Consider the following 15988-nt stretch of genomic DNA (forward strand, 5'->3'; position numbering starts at 1 on the left):
TTTTTCTTATATCTTTTCAAACATAAAATAGGAAAAGTTAGGTTTAAATAAATGAAAAATTTTGTTAAAATTTGGCCAGCAAATTTTTGGGATACAAGGGGTTACAAGAGGCCAGAACCGCCGCTGGACCTGGAGTGTTGATTCAACAAGTTCGGTTCACACGCGATGTGATAATCTGCCTTATGTCAGTGTCTAGCACTCGAATGCTGACCGTTTTGAGTAAAAACTCCCCTTCTTGTCCGTGGAACATCTAGAAGGTTCAGATGTTCATCAATTTCAATAATCTTGAATATTTTCAAGTCCAGAAGCACGGCTGTCACTATGAGAACATCCCTTGTTAAGCAAGTTAAACTGTCAAAAATTGTTTAAAAAGTTAATAAAGTAAAAATTTTAAATAAAAAGTACGCAGTAGACTAGTAAATTCAGAAATATTTTAGGGAGATCCAAAAAATTTGAATGTACCTTTAAATACTGGATTGAGCCTTATATTTGTCTCTTATTTTGACAAATAATCTCAAAAAGTAATTCATAGCTAGAAATTCCACCGGCAAGCACCACCAATTATGATGGAGATGTGCCAAGGGGTTTTGGCAGCGGGTCGCCAAAATATTATTAACGATATGACGCCAGTTTTCAGCATGGCTTTGGGGTCTAAAGGGAAGGGATGTAGCGATAAGTAAATGTTTGACATCAATACACCTACAAGTTTTGGCACTATAAGCAGAGTAAACTTTAAATTTTATCATAGTGGAGTAGAAGGAGAGGTTAATCAATAGACAGTATATTCATCAAGGCCATCAAAATAGCACATCTGTTGTATATTGGGAACGGCTGGGAGGATCAAGTCAAAACTTTTAGGGATTGCTTGGGCACGGCAAGGTGACTTCAAACATCAAGTTTAGAGAAAGGGATACAGGTACAAAAACGTTTTTGAATCCTATTGTGTTGTCCAAAAAGATCAGACAATATCACTTGACGGCTTGAAACTTATATCCAAAAGTTATTGGGTCAATAAGACCATTGGGCATTTTGTCTTTGATAGATTGTAACTTACAGGGTTTGTAGACAAAGGCAGGTAACCCCCCAATTACAAAACTATTCTGAAGATAGGTTGTATTGCTTTGTGACATTGGAAACCAGGCCAGCAAATGTTGTTTACTCAGATTGGCTTAGACTTTCAGAGCAAGTATCGGAACCACACGATCCTAAACAAACATTTGAGAAAAAGGGTTGTATTGGTTTCTGAAAACCCAATATGGTCAAACACTGTTTTTCTCCAATCGGCATGAAACTTTCAGGATAAGTAGACTGCACCAAGAGAGCTTTAACAAGGATAGTGAATTTTGGAAGAAATATGTGCTTATATTTATTCTTAGTCCAAAAAAATTAATTTCTTTCAACACTGATCAGCTTCAAATTTAAGCCAAATTTACTTTAGCTTGACTTGATTATTCACTGAAATTTATGTTAGTTTTAGGATTTATTTGTTCATTTTCAGTACCATCTTTGATCTTTATATTAGGTGATGATTATTGGTTTTAATGTCACCTTGTTCGGGGTTTCATTTATTCATGTTTGCTAATTTGTGTTTGTTTTAAGTTTCAATCATTAGATGACATTATTTTGGCTTGTCTTAGGCTTGAACAAGGCTTTTAATTTTCTGTAAAAAAAAAAACTTTTTTAAAGCTTTTTAAACTAAAAGTAATGTAGGCTAATGAAAATGAATAGTAAAAAATGTGTTAGTACCCAAAGGCCATTTTAAAGAATAAGAAGAATAAAGTAAATTTGACAAGCCCAAACAGCTGTGTAGGAAAATTACTGTCCAAGATGACCCCACTTTGTACCTACATAGCATAAACCTTCCATCCCCTACATTGCCCTGTGAAAATAATGAACAGGGAATAAACTGGACAGAAAGGAGCTGTGAATACTTAACAAACTAATTAAAAATAACTTTTTCCACAAAACAAGTTTTTCGAAAAAAAGTGAAGAACTCCATTAAACCAAAAATGAACAAAAATAGAATCAAATAATCAACCAACCATACAACTACCACAAATCAGTATCACTAAATAAATAAAACCCAAAACAAACAGAAATTAAAATAAATAACAGAGTCAAACTCAAAACGAGCAGAAATTAATATGAGTAGTGTTCTAAAGCACCTATGCTTTCTAAAAGCCAGAATATAATTTCTACTTTACTGAAAAAAATTCAAATTAATCTACTTAAAAAAAATGGGCATTGTGCATATATGCTGATATTTCTGCCTTAAAATCTTAATTAATTTTCGATTTCTTAAAGTTATAAAATGAAAACATTTAAAAGAAATGTTTTCAGTTAAGTACAAATTATATTCTGGCTTTTAGAAAGCATAGAGGTTTAGAACCCTACTCATATTAATTTCTGCTCGTTTTGAGTTTAACTCTGTGATTTATTTTAATTTCTGTTTGTTTTGAGTTTCATTTATTTATTGATACTGATTTGTGGTAGTTGTATGTTTGGTAGATTTGGTAGATTTTTGGTTTAATTGAGTTCTTTACTTTTTTTGAAAAACTTATTTTGTGGGAAAAGTTTTTTTAATTAATTTTTGTTCGTTTTATATTGACGTAGTCTTTTTCAGGGAAAAAGACTGAGCCTCTTATTTTGGTCGCTTTTGACTATTAAAAAGGGCACTAGCCCTTTCAATTCCCAATGGAATGAGCCGTTTTTAAAGTTTCTTCGACAACCCTTTCTATAAAAACCTTATATGCCCCAAGGGCAGAACTTATAACATTTACCCTAGGGGCCGTGAGGGGTTTGTTAATTTCCTTACCCTGAGGGCAGTGGGGGGGGGGAAGCGATCCTCAAAGGCCTACTTTCCAGAAATTTTAATTACGTTGAATAAAATGGCTATCATCATTAATCATTTTTGACTATTAAAAACAGCACTAGCCCTTTCAATTTCCAATCGAATGAGCCCTTTTTGAAGTTTCTACAACATTTTCTATAAAAACCTTATATGCCCCCAGGGCATAACTTCAAACCCTTGCCCTGAGGGCTGTGGGGGGATTGTCATCCGCAAAGACCTAATTTCCAGAACTTTAACCTACGTTGAAAAAAATTGCTATCTAAAAATTTTGATTGGATGTGTTTGGGGAAATGGTGGGCGTGAGAGGGGTTCAATCACTTTTGACTATTAAAAAGGCACTAGCCCTTTCAATTTCCAATCGAATGAGCTTCTTTTAAACTTTCTACAACAGCGCTTTCTATAAAACCTTATATACCCCAAGGGCATAGCTTACAAACCTTACCCTGAGAGCTATGGGGGGGGGGTGTCATCCTCAAAGCCCTACTTTAAAGAACTTTAAACTACGTTGAAAAATATGGCTATCATCATTAATCATTTTTGACTATTAAAAACGGCACTAGCCCTTTCAATTTCCAATCGAATGAGCCCTTTTTGAAGTTTCTAAAACAACATTTTCTATAAAAAACCTTATATACCCCCAGGGCATAACTTCAAACCCTTGCCCTGAGGGCTGTGGGAGGATTGTCATCCTCTAAGACATAATTTCCAGAACTTTCAACTACGTTGAAAAATATTGTTATCTCAAATTTTGACTGCATGTGTTTGGGGAAATGGTAGGCGTAAGAGGGGTTCAAACACTTTTGACTATTAAAAAGGCACTAGCCCTTTCAATTTCCAATCGAATGAGCCCCTTTTGGAGTTTCTACAACAAATAAGCCCTTTCTGAAGTTTCTACAACAACACTTTCTACAACAACACTTTCTAAAAAAACTTATATGCCCCTAGGGCATAGCTTACAACCCTTGCCCTGAGGGCTGTGGGGTGATTGTCATCCTCAAAGACCTAATTTCCAAAACTTTAAACTACATTGAACAAAATGACTATCTCAAAATTTTGATTGGATGTGAACCCTGAGGGCTGTGGGGGGGGGGTGTCATCCTCATAGGCCTAATTTCCAGAACTTTAAACTACGTTGAAAAAAATGACTATCAACATTAATTTTTTTTACTATTAAAAACGGCACTAGCCCTTTCAATTTCCAATCGAATGAGCCCTTTTTGAAGTTTCTACAACACCATTTTCTATTAAAAAAAAAACCTTATATACCCCCAGGGCATAACTTCAAACCCTTGTTCTGAGGGCTGTGGGGGATTGTCATCCTCTAAGACATAATTTCCAGAACTTTCAACTACGTTGAAAAAAATCGCTAACTCAAAATTCTGACTGGATGTGTTTGGGGAAATGGTGGGCGTGAGAGGGGTTCAATCACTTTTGACTATTGAAAAGGCACTAGCCCTTTCAATTTCCAATCGAATGAGCCCCTTTTGAAGTTTCTGCAACAGCACTTTCTATAAAAATCTTATATGTCCCAAGGGCATAGCTTACAAACCTTACCCTGAGGGCTGGGGGGTTGTCATCCTCAAAGGCCTAATTTCCAGAACTTTAAACTACGTTGAAAAAAAATGGCTATCATCATTAATCATTTTTGACTATTAAAAACGCCACTAGCCCTTCCAATTTCCAATCGAATGAGCCCTTTTTGAAGTTTCTACAACAACAATTTCTATGAAGACCATATATGCCCCCTGGGCATAACTACCAACCCTTGCCCTTAGGGCTGTGGGGGGATTGTCATCCTCTAGAACATAATTTCCAGAACTTTCAACTACGTTGAAAAAAATTTGGTATCTCAAAATTTTGATTGGATGTGTTTGTGAAAATGGTGGGCGTGAGAGGGGGGTTAGGTGCCCTCCAATCACTTTTGACTATTAAAAAGGGCACTAGCCCTTTCACTTTTCCCATTGAATGAGCCCTTTTTGAAGTTTCTACAACAACACTTTCTATATAAAACCTTATATGCCCCCAGGGAATAACTTACAACCCTTGCCCTGGGGGCAAGTTGTGGGATGATTGTCATCCTCAATGACCTAATTTCCAGAACTTTAAACTACATTGAACAAAATGGCTATCTCAAAATTTTGATTGGATGTGTTTGGGGAAATGGTGGGCGTAAGAGGGGTTCAATCACTTTCGACTATTAATAGGGCACTAGCCCTTTCAATTTCCAATCGAATGAGCCCCTTTTAAAGTTTCTACAACAGTGCTTTCTATAAAAACCTTAAATGCCCCAAGGGCATAGCTTACAAACCTTACCCTGAGGGCTGTGGGGAGGGGGGTCATCCCCAAAGGCCTACTTTCAAGAACTTTAAACTACGTTGAAAAAAATGGCTACAATCATTAATCATTTTTGACTATTAAAAACGGCACTAGCCCTTTCAATTTCCAATAGAATAAGCCCTTTTTGAAGTTTCTACAACAATACTATAAAAACCTTATATGCCCCCAGGGCATAACTTAAAACCCTTGCCCTGAGGGCTGTGGGGGGATTGTCATCCTCTAGAACATAATTTCCAGAACTTTCAACTACGTTGAAAAAAATTTGGTATCTCAAAATAATTTCCAGAACTTTCAACTACGTAGAAAAAAAATTTGGTATCTCAAAATTTTGGTTGGATGTGTTTGGGGAAATGGTGGGCGTGAGAGGGAGGTTAGGTGCCCTCCAATCACTTTTGACTATTAAAAAGGTCACTAGCCCTTTCACTTTTCCCATTGAATGAGCCCTTTTTGAAGTTTCTACAACAACACTTTCTATATAAACCTTATATGCCCCCAGGGAATAACTTACAACCCTAGTCCTGAGGGCTGTGGGGGAGGGGGGATTGTCATCCTCAAATGCCTAAGTTCCAGAACTTTAAACTACGTTGAAAAAAATGGCTATCGCAAAATTTTGATTGGGTGTGTTTGGGGAAATGGTGGGCGTGAGAGGGGGTTAGTTGCCCTCCCATCAGTTTCTACTATTAAAAAGGGCACTAGCCCTTTCAATTTACAATTGAATGACACTTTTTTAAGTTTCTACAACAACCATTTCTATAAAAACCTTATATACCCTCAGGGCACAGCTTATATACCCTGGAGGCTGTAGGGGGAGGGGGTAATATAATTCGTACTTTACTGAAAAAAATCAGCATTGTGCATATATGCTGATATTTCTTCCTTAAAATCTTAATTAATTTTCGATTTCTTAGTTTTAAAAATGAAAACATTTAAAAGAATTGTTTTCAGTTAAGTACAAATTATATTCTGGCTTTTAAAAAGCATAGGGGTTTAGAACCCTACTGATATTAATTTCTGCTCGTTTTGAGTTTAACTGTGTGATTTATTTTTATTTCTGTTTGTTTTGAGTTTCATTCATTTATTGTTACTGATTTGTGGTAGTTGTATGCTTGATAGATTATTTGGTTCAATTTTGGTTTAATTGAGTTCATTAGGCTACTTTTTTTGAAAAACTTGTTTTGTGGAAAGTTTTTTAAATTAATTTCTGTTCGTTTTATATTGACATAGTCTTTTTCAGGGAAAAAGACAAGGGCAGAATTTACAACATTTACCTTGGGGGCTGTGAGGGGTTTGTTATCCACAAAGAAAATAATTTCTGGACCTTCAACTATGTTGAACAAAATGGCTATCTCAAAATTTTGATTGAATGTGTTCAGGGAAATGGTGAGCGTTCGAGGGGGGTTAGTTACCCCCCAATCCCTTTCAACTATCAAAAAGGGTACTAGCCCTTCCAATTTCAATCAAATAAGCCCTTTCTGAAGTTTCTACAACAATACTTTCTACAAAAACCTTATATGCCCATAGGGCATAATTTACTACCCTTGCCCTGAGGGTTGTGGGGTGAATTTCATTCTCAAAGACCTAATTTCCAGAACTTTAAACTACTTTGAACAAAATGACTATCTCAAAATTTTGATTGGATGTGTTTGGGGAAATGGTGGGCGTGAGAGGGGTTCAATCACTTTCGACAATTAAAAGAGCACTAGCCCTTTCAATTTCCAATCGAATTATTCTCTTTTAAAGTTTCTACAACAGTGCTTTCTATAAAAACCTTAAATACCCCAAGGGCATAGCTTACAACCCTTACCCTGTGGGCTGTGGGGGGGGGTCATCCTAAAAGGCCTAATTTCCATAAATTTAAACTACGTTGAAAAAAATGGATACCATCACTAATCATTTTTGACTTTTAAAAACGCCACTAGCCCTTCCAATTTCCAATCGAATGAGCCCTTTTTGAAGTATCTAAAACAATATTTTCTATAAAAAACCTTATATGCCCCCAGGGCATAATTTACAACATTTACCCTGGGGGTTGTGAGGGGATTGTTATCCACAAAGAAAATAATTTCTGGACCTTCAACTATGTTGAACAAAATGGCTATCTCAAAATTTTGATTGAATGTGTTCAGGGAAATGGTGAGCATGAGAGGGGGGTTAATTACCCTTCAATCCCTTTCAACTATCAAAAAGGGTACTAGCCCTTCCAATTTCAATCAAATAAGCCCTTTCTGAAGTTTCTACAACAATACTTTCTACAAAAACCTTATATGCCCATAGGGCATAATTTACAACCCTTGTCCTGAGGGCTGTGGGGGGAGTGTCATTCTCAAATACCTAATTTCCAGAACTTTCAATTACGTTGAAAAAAATGGCTATCGCAAAATTTTGATTGGATGTGTTTGGGGAAATGATGGGCGTAAGAGTTGCCCTCCAATCATTTTCGACTATTAAAAAGGGCAGTAGCCCTTTCAATTTACAACTGAATGACCCTTTTTTGAGTTTCTACAACAACCATTTCTATAAAAACCTTATATGTCCTCAGGGCATAACTTACATACCCTGAGGGCTGTGGGGTGGTTGTCATCCTCAAAGACCTAATTCCCAGAACTTTCAACTACATTGAACAAAATGGCTATACCAAAATTTTGATTGGATGTCTTTGGGGAAATGGTGGACGTGAGTGGGGGGTTAGCTGCCCTCCAATCACTTTCGAGTTTTAAAAGGGGCACTAGCCCTTTCAATTTCCAATCGAATGAGCCCCTTTTGAAGTTTCTACAACAGCACTTTCTATAAAATCTTTATATACCCCAAGGGCATACCTTACAACCCTTACCCTGAGGGTTGTGAGGGGGGAAGGTGTCATCCTCAAAGGCCTAATTTCCATAACTTTAAACTACGTTGAAAAAAATGGCTATCATCATTAATCATTTTTTACTATTAAAAACGCCACTAGCCCTTCCAATTTCCAATCGAATGAGCCCTTTTTGAAGTTTCTACAACAACATTTTCTATAAAAACCTTATATGCCCCCAGGGCATAACTTCAAACCCTTGCAGGGGGGCTGTGGGGGGATTGTCATCCTGAAAGACATAAATTCCAAAACTTTCAACTACATTGAAAAAAAATTGCTATCTCAAAATTTTGGTTGGATGTGTTTGGGGAAATGGTGGGCGTGAGAGGGAGGTTAGGTGCCCTCCAATCACTTTTGACTATTAAAAAGGGCACTAGCCCTTTCACTTTTCCCATTGAATGAGCCCTTTTTGAAGTTTCTACAACAACACTTTCTATATAAACCTTATATGCCCCCAGGGAATAACTTACAACCCTTGTCCTGAGGGCTGTGGGGGGAGGGTCATTCTCAAAGGTCTAATTTCCAGAACTTTAAACTACGTTGAAAAAAATGGCTATCGCAAAATTTTGATTGGATGTGTTTGGGGAAATGGTGGGCGTGAGAGTTGCCCTCCAGTCATTTTCTACTATCAAAAAGGGCAGTAGACCTTTCAATTTACAATTGAATGGTCCTTTTTTAAGTTTCTACAACAACCATTTCTATAAAAACCTTATATGTCCTCAGGGCATAACTTACATACCCTGAGGGCTGTCATCCTCAAAGACCTAATTCCCAGAATTTTCAACTACATTGAACAAAATGGCTATGCCAAAATTTTGATTGGATACCTTTGGGGAAATGGTGGGCGTGAGAGGGGGGTTAGCTGCCCTCCAATCCCTTTCGACTTTTAAAAGGGGCACTAGCCCTTTCAATTTCCAGCCGAATGAGCTCCTTTTGAAGTTTCTACAACAGGACTTTCTATAAAAAAAAACCTTATATACCCCAAGGGCATAGCTTACAAACCTTACCCTGAGGCTAGTGGGGGGGGGGGGCTGTCATCCTCAAAGGCCTAATTTCCAGACCTTTAAACTACGTTGAAAAAATGGCTATCATCATTAATCGTTTTTGACTAGCCCTTTCAATTTCAGATCGAATGAGCCCTCTCTGAAGTTTCTACAACAACATTTTCTATAAAAACCTTATATGCCCCCAGGGCATAACTTCCAACCCTTGCCCTGAGGGCTGTGGGGGGATTGTCATCTTCAACTTAGCCCTTTCACTTTTCCCATTGAATGAGCCCATTTTGAAGTTTCTACAACAACACTTTCTATATAAACCTAATATGCCCCCAGGGAATAATTTACAACCCTTGTCCTGAGGGCTGTGGGGGAGGGGGGGGTCATTCTCAAAAGCCTAATTTCCAGAACTTTAAACTATGTTGAAAAAAATGGCCATCGCAAAATTTTGATTGGATGTGTTTGGGGAAATGGTGGGCGTGAGAGTTGCCCTCCTTTCAATTTACAACTGAATGGTCCTTTTTTAAGTTTCTACAACAACCATTTCTATAAAAACCTTATATGGGCATAACTTACATACCCTGAGGGCTGTGGAGGGGGGGGGTTGTCATCCTCAAAGACCTAATTCCCAGAACTTTCAACTACGTTGAACAAAATGGCTATCCCAAAATTTTGATTGGATGTCTTTGGGGAAATGGTGGGCGTGAGAGGTGGGTTACCTGCCCTCAAATCACTTTTGACTTTTAAAAGGGGCACTAGCCCTTTCAATTTCCAGTCAAATGAGCACTTTTTGAATTTTTTACAACATTACTATCTATACAAATCTTATATGCACCCAGGGAATAACTTACAACCCTTGCCATGAGGGCTGTGGGGGGGGGGGGTGTCATCCTCAAAGACCTAGTTTCCAGGACTTTAAACTACATTGAACAAAATGGCTATCTCAAAATTTTGATTGAATGTATTTGCGGAAATGGTGGGCATGAGAGGGGGGAGTTGCCCTCCAATCCCTTTCAACTATTAAAAAAAGCACTAGCCCTTTCAATTTCCAATCAAATGAGCCCTTTTTGAAGTTTTTATGAAAACACTTTCTATAAAAACCTTATATGCCCCTAGGGCATAACTTACAAGCCTTGCCCTGAGGGCTGAGTTGTCATGATGGGGTTGTCATCCTTAAAGACCTAATTTCCAGAACTTTAAACTACATTAACAAAAGGGCTATCTCAAATTTTGATTGGATATATTTGGAGAAAAGGTGAGTGTGAGAGGGGGGTTAGTTGCCCTCCAATCACTTTTGACTACTAAAAAGGGCACTAGCCCTTTCAATTTCCAATTGAATGAGCCCTTTTTGAAGTTTCTACAACAGCACTATCTATAAAAACCTTAAATAGCCCCAAGGCATAGCTTACAACCCTTGCCCTGAGGAATGTGGGGGGTTTGTTATCCTCAAAGACATAATTCCAACCCTTGCCATGAGGGCTGTTGGGGGGGAGGTGTCATCTTCAAAGACACAAATTCCAGAACTTTCAACTACGTTGAAGAAAATTGCTATCTCAAAATTTTGATTGGATGTGTTTGGGGAAATGGTGGGCATGAGAGGGGGATTAGTTGCTCTCCAATCATTTTTGAATATTACAAAGGACACTGGCTCTTTCAATTTCCAATCAAATGAGCTCTTTTTGAAGTTTCTATGATAACGTTCTCCCTAAAAACCTTATATGCCCCCAGGACATAACTTACAACCCTTGCCCTGAGGGCTGTGAGGGGGTTGTCATCCTCAAAGACCTCATTTTCAAAACTTTGAACTATGTTGAACAAACTGGATATCTCAAAAAAAATTTGCATGTGTTTGGGGAAATGGTGGGCAAGAGAGAGGGGGGGATAGTTGCCCTCCAATCACTTTTGACTATAAAAAAGGGCACTAACCCTTTGAATCTCCATTTGAATAAGCCCTTTTTGAAGTTTTTACAACAATACTTTCTATCAAAAACCTTATATGCCTCCAGGGCATAACTTAGTTGCTCTCCAATCATTTTCGACTATTAGAAAGGACACTAGCTCTTTCAATTTCCAATCAAATGAGCCCTTTTTGAAGTTTCTATGACAATACTTTCTATAAAAACTTTATATGCCCCCAGGACATAACTTACAACCCTTGCCCTGAGGGCTGTGAGGGGGTTATCATCCGCAAAGACCTCATTTTCAAAACTTTGAACTATGTTGAACAAACTGGATATCTCAAAAAAAATGTTGGATGTGTTTGGGGAAATGGTGGGCAAGAGAGGGGGGATAGTTGCCCTCCAGTCACTTTTGACTATAAAAAAAGGCACTAGCCCTTTGGATCTCCATTTGAATAAGCCCTTTTTGAAGTTTTTCAGTAATACTTTCTATAAAAAACCTTATATGCCTCCAGGGCATAAATTACAACTCTTGGCCTGAGGGCTCTGGGGGGAGTGTCCTCCTCAAAGACATAATTTCCAGATTTTTTAACTATGTTGAACGAAATGGCTATCTCAAAATTTTGATTGTATGTGTTTGGGGAAATGGTGGGTGTGAAAGGGATGTTAGTTGCCTTCCAATCACTCTCAGCTATAAAAAGGGCACAAGCCTTTCCAACACTCTGTACTTAAGCAGCACTATTGCACTGCCTATGATAATCACACATAAACAGTAGGAGGCTAAAAATAATAAATACCTGAGCCAACTGTTCTTCTGCCTGCTGTCGCTCAATGTGGTTTGGGTTTACTGTTCCTCTAAGCAAGTCTGCAATCTTTCTTGGATCCATGTTCCTGATTTTGTGTTGAAAGGAATTCAAATGACTTGGAAGGCTTTGTATCTACACCAGGTGATTGACAAGCTTTTGATGCTAAAATGAAGTTTTTATAATAAAAATTACTGAGAAAATCATCCCTTAACCAAATTGATCCACTGGACTCATTCATTGGAGTTATAGAAAAAGAAAGCCTAGAAATGGGATTTTTCTAAATTTTGAAGTAAGAGACAGCTGTTGGAGTTCCCAGCATGTTTGACAGCTATGGTACTGATGGCTGAACCAAATGTGGCCTAGTAAATAAATTTACTTCAACAAGTTTAGTCTATAGCTTAGGGCTATATATGGCATCATAAGGAAGGGGGTATACTTTTACCCTGAGTGGCTTTTTGGTATTTCAGAAAGTAGTTGAGTTAGATGAATAAAACTTTCAGGAATTGATCCAGAGACTCAATATTACCCTTGCAAGGTCTCTTGAAGTATCTACCTCCACCCCTTTCACTCCAAGGGGCATTAACCTGTGATGACCTAGGAGAATCTTTGTATTATAGAAGAGAAATCTTCAGAAAGATCTACATGTCAAATGAGGCACAAGAAAAGTGTTTTAGCTGCATAGCTTTGTTCAGCCCCAATTAATAATTTTTGGAAGATTTGTAAAACCATTCCTTAAATTTCGAAAAAAATAGCTTTGATATGACTGAAGATTCTGATGATACCAAGGGAATTTGGTCCCTGTCTTCCACTGAGCCCTCAAATATTTTTGCTTAAATAATCAAACTCAACCACACCTACTTTTCAAGATAGCAAAAAAACCTTATCTGAAACTCTACCAAATTTAATCAGGCTACATCAACCTGAAGTGTCTTGTCTTAGAACCAACTAACACCTTACTAGGTCTAACATAAGCAGACTTCTATAGTGACTAAACCATCACTAACTTTAGAATGATTTTTAAAATAATTCCAGTGTTGATAAATCTAGTTCTTCCTTGGCTAATTTGCTGGGTAAGTATATAGTAATTGACCAATTCTGAAGGAAAAATGCTAAACAAACAAAAATAGCAGAACAACTATTAGATTCCTTATTTTAGGCTATTTCTACATATCATGGTTGCCTTTCTTAAGATGAATCTTACCCTACCCCCCTTATGGTCCCAGATATAGCCCTAATAATACATTTTTTAATCAGTGAATCTCATGATAAAGGCTTACATTATAGGTTATTTGTTGAAACAGGTTTCTGTAGTCTCAACTTGATGAAATTTAGTTTTGCTTTATTAAATTAAAATGAAATATAGATAAAATACTATTTCAAAGGATTTCAAAAGTGGATAACCATAGGATAAAACATTACAAATTGATTGACAAATATCCTGCACATTGAAAAGTAAGAATTCCATTATTTCAGTATTCTCTTTAAGTTTGTTTTTATTTATTTCTAGGGCTATATCTTGGACCATTAGGGAGGAAGTGCATTGTCAGAAAAGCAACAATGATTCTTGGAAAAGTATCAGTGTACAGTTAGGACTGTTAAGAAGGGACACTATAAAATTCTGAAGACAACTATAAAAATCCTAAAATACTTCTCTCATACCCCTTCTCTAATCTGTAAACATAAGCCCAAATTATACATTGTTCTACTTCTTGACTACATTACTCTTTCATTCAAATAGATTAATGGCAAGGAAGCAACATCAACAAAATCAAAAAATGAAAGAATGTATGAGATATATATAATTTGAGCTATATATTTTCACAATAGGAGGAGAAACAAAGTTAAGAACTTGCAAGTAGGATATAAGTATTTTACAAATTTTATAAGTTTTTTTAAGGGGATTTTATAGTGTTTCCTCCTCAACAGCCCCAACTGTACACTGATACAACTGTACACTAAAACAGTAATCTAATAGTACTGCACTTGATATTAGTCTATAGTCAGGCCTAACCAAAGGAAACACTATAGAATTCTGTAAACAACTTCTAAAAATCCTAATATAGTTGATTATATTATTCTTAAAAGCAAGGCCAGATTTAAATATTTGACTCCCCTAAGCCCAAGCATTTTGGTGTCCAAGCATATTTCAGGGTAATCCATGAAAATTCAGGGATAGTGGAAGCCCTGAACAGAAGGCAACTGATGAGTGATGAGCCAAAAGTAAGGCAAGAGAGATGTGATACCAAGCTCTTAGCTGTAATTCTTGGGAGACATCTGACAGTTTATAAGCCACCACAGCAGCAAATAGCACGTGACACTTTGATAATAAATCACATCAGTCCAGTTCTTGTTAAGAAAAACAATTGCTCTGTGCTTTTTTTGCATCCCTTGGCATTGTGTGCCCCTAGGCCAGTTCCTATTAGTAAATCCTGCCTGGCCTAAAAGCCTTTTACTTCACTTCATCCCCCCCAATATGCACATATTTACATATATCCTATGCATTTTTCCATTTTTTGATTTTGTTGATGTTGCTATATCTGTTTGACCAAAAGAGTGATATCAAAAAACAGAAAAATGCATGGGAAATATATGGGCTAATTTGGGTTATGTATTGGTATATTCAGGAGTGGGGGATTAAAATTAAGAACTGGGGTTGTTAAGAAGGAAAGGTGTTAAGAAAACAATTCTTACTTCATAATATGGAGAATAATGTGGGTAAGGTTTATATTAACAGACTATTCAGGTAGCTAAGAAATACACCTCTCTATTGTAAGAATTGCATCCTGACTCCATATTTAACATGCGTTTGCATAGGCATTGAACTCAATCCCCATCTCTATATATACCAATTCCAGGTTTATATTTGCACAGTAGGGGGGGGGTTGTTGTTGGTAAAGTTCAAACTTACATCTATAGTTAGAATTGTATCTTGGATCCCAATTTAACACTCATTTGCATCAGAAAATAACTTTACCCCACCTCACTAATGTGTAAATATATAAGCTATCCTGAATTGGTTAAAATATATAGCCTACAGGTGAAAGTAAAGTTCATTTCTGACTCATATGAATGTTAAATTTGGATTGAGGATGCAATTCTAACTGTAGAAGTAAGTTTACTTCTTAGCTACCTGAATGATCTGAATATAGCCTAAACCTCATCTGAATAATTATAGCTAACACATTTTGACTATAGCTCTACTATAATTTAACCCAAACCTCCCTAATATGTAAATATATAGCCTCAATCATATATTTCCTATGCATCAATCTTATTTCAACCTGTATAGCCTAGACATCAATTGAATCAACTGTGAAAAATCAAGAACCCAAACAACATATGGGAACCACATATTTTGGGCTATTTATTTGCACACTAGGGGTGCAGGAGTTGGGAGTAAAGTATAGTGGAGCTAAAGTAAACATACCCCTTGATGCCCTTTTTTATGCTCTTTCCAAATATAATAATGATTTTTGTTGGAAATGAATTTTAACCCCACCCCTATTTATACCAATTCAGGGTAGGCTATATATTTGCACATTAGGGGGTGGAGGTAAATTTTATTTCTGACGAAAATGAGAGGTAAGATTAAACTTTCCCCCACCCCCCTAATGTGCAAATATATACCCTGAATAGGTATAAATAGGGGTGGGGTCTGAAATTCAATTCCGACAAAATGATTATTTTATTCGAAAAGAGCATAAAAAGGCATCAAGTGGTATATTCACTTTATTTGTAAGTCAATAATATGATTTGGTAAAATTTTACCAGTTTATTTTTTAGCTATCTGAATACTCTCTTAATTGAAATATTTTACCCCCTATCATTTGATTTGCCAGCCTATTCAATGCTCTCCAAATATAATGAATAATGACTACTAGGCCTGCCGTTGCAATTGCGTTCTAGCATCGCCCACTCCTCCCAACGTCTCGATACAGCCCCCAAGAAAATAAACGTTTGGTCTTATTACACATAACATAAACCTAGAAAGCCAAATTAACTTACTAAATTTAAAGAGATTTCTTTCACGTGTATGTTGTGTGAGCAAAGTGGAAAGCAGAGTTGCCAACAGATGTTTTCATTGTGCAGTAGGTAAAATTAGACCGAAAAGGCTACATTGACACTTAATGCTGAGAAGGTAATTGAATGTAGGCATTGCGGAAATTCGTCTGTTTCTGTTCGAACTATGGCTAAAATAACGCTGCGTTTTAAGGTAAAGATTTCAAGTCATTGCAACCGCGTGACCTAGAGTC

The 15988-nt window shown here is 36.9% G+C and overlaps 1 protein-coding gene across 2 annotated transcripts in view; it reads right to left on the minus strand.

The window, feature by feature from the left end:
• msk (importin-7 msk) overlaps positions 1 to 15788 on the minus strand; it is a 165854-nt gene extending 150066 nt beyond the window's left edge. Inside the window, exons 1-2 of one of the 2 annotated variants that reach the window (XM_089098588.1) lie at positions 15741 to 15788; positions 11727 to 11897 (exon numbers count right to left, since the gene is read on the minus strand). In XM_089098588.1, the coding sequence (XP_088954714.1) occupies positions 11727 to 11816 (90 nt within the window). In that variant the 5' untranslated portion in view covers positions 11817 to 11897; positions 15741 to 15788. The remainder of the gene's footprint in view (positions 1 to 11726; positions 11898 to 15740) is intronic. The other variant, XM_089098583.1, reaches the window with a different exon arrangement.
• Positions 15789 to 15988: the final 200 nt, after the last annotated feature.

This window comes from Artemia sp. Qi Xiang Cuo, chromosome 2 (assembly GCF_049724085.1).
Source record: "Artemia sp. Qi Xiang Cuo chromosome 2, ASM4972408v1, whole genome shotgun sequence".
Classification (NCBI taxonomy): domain Eukaryota; kingdom Metazoa; phylum Arthropoda; class Branchiopoda; order Anostraca; family Artemiidae; genus Artemia; species Artemia sp. Qi Xiang Cuo.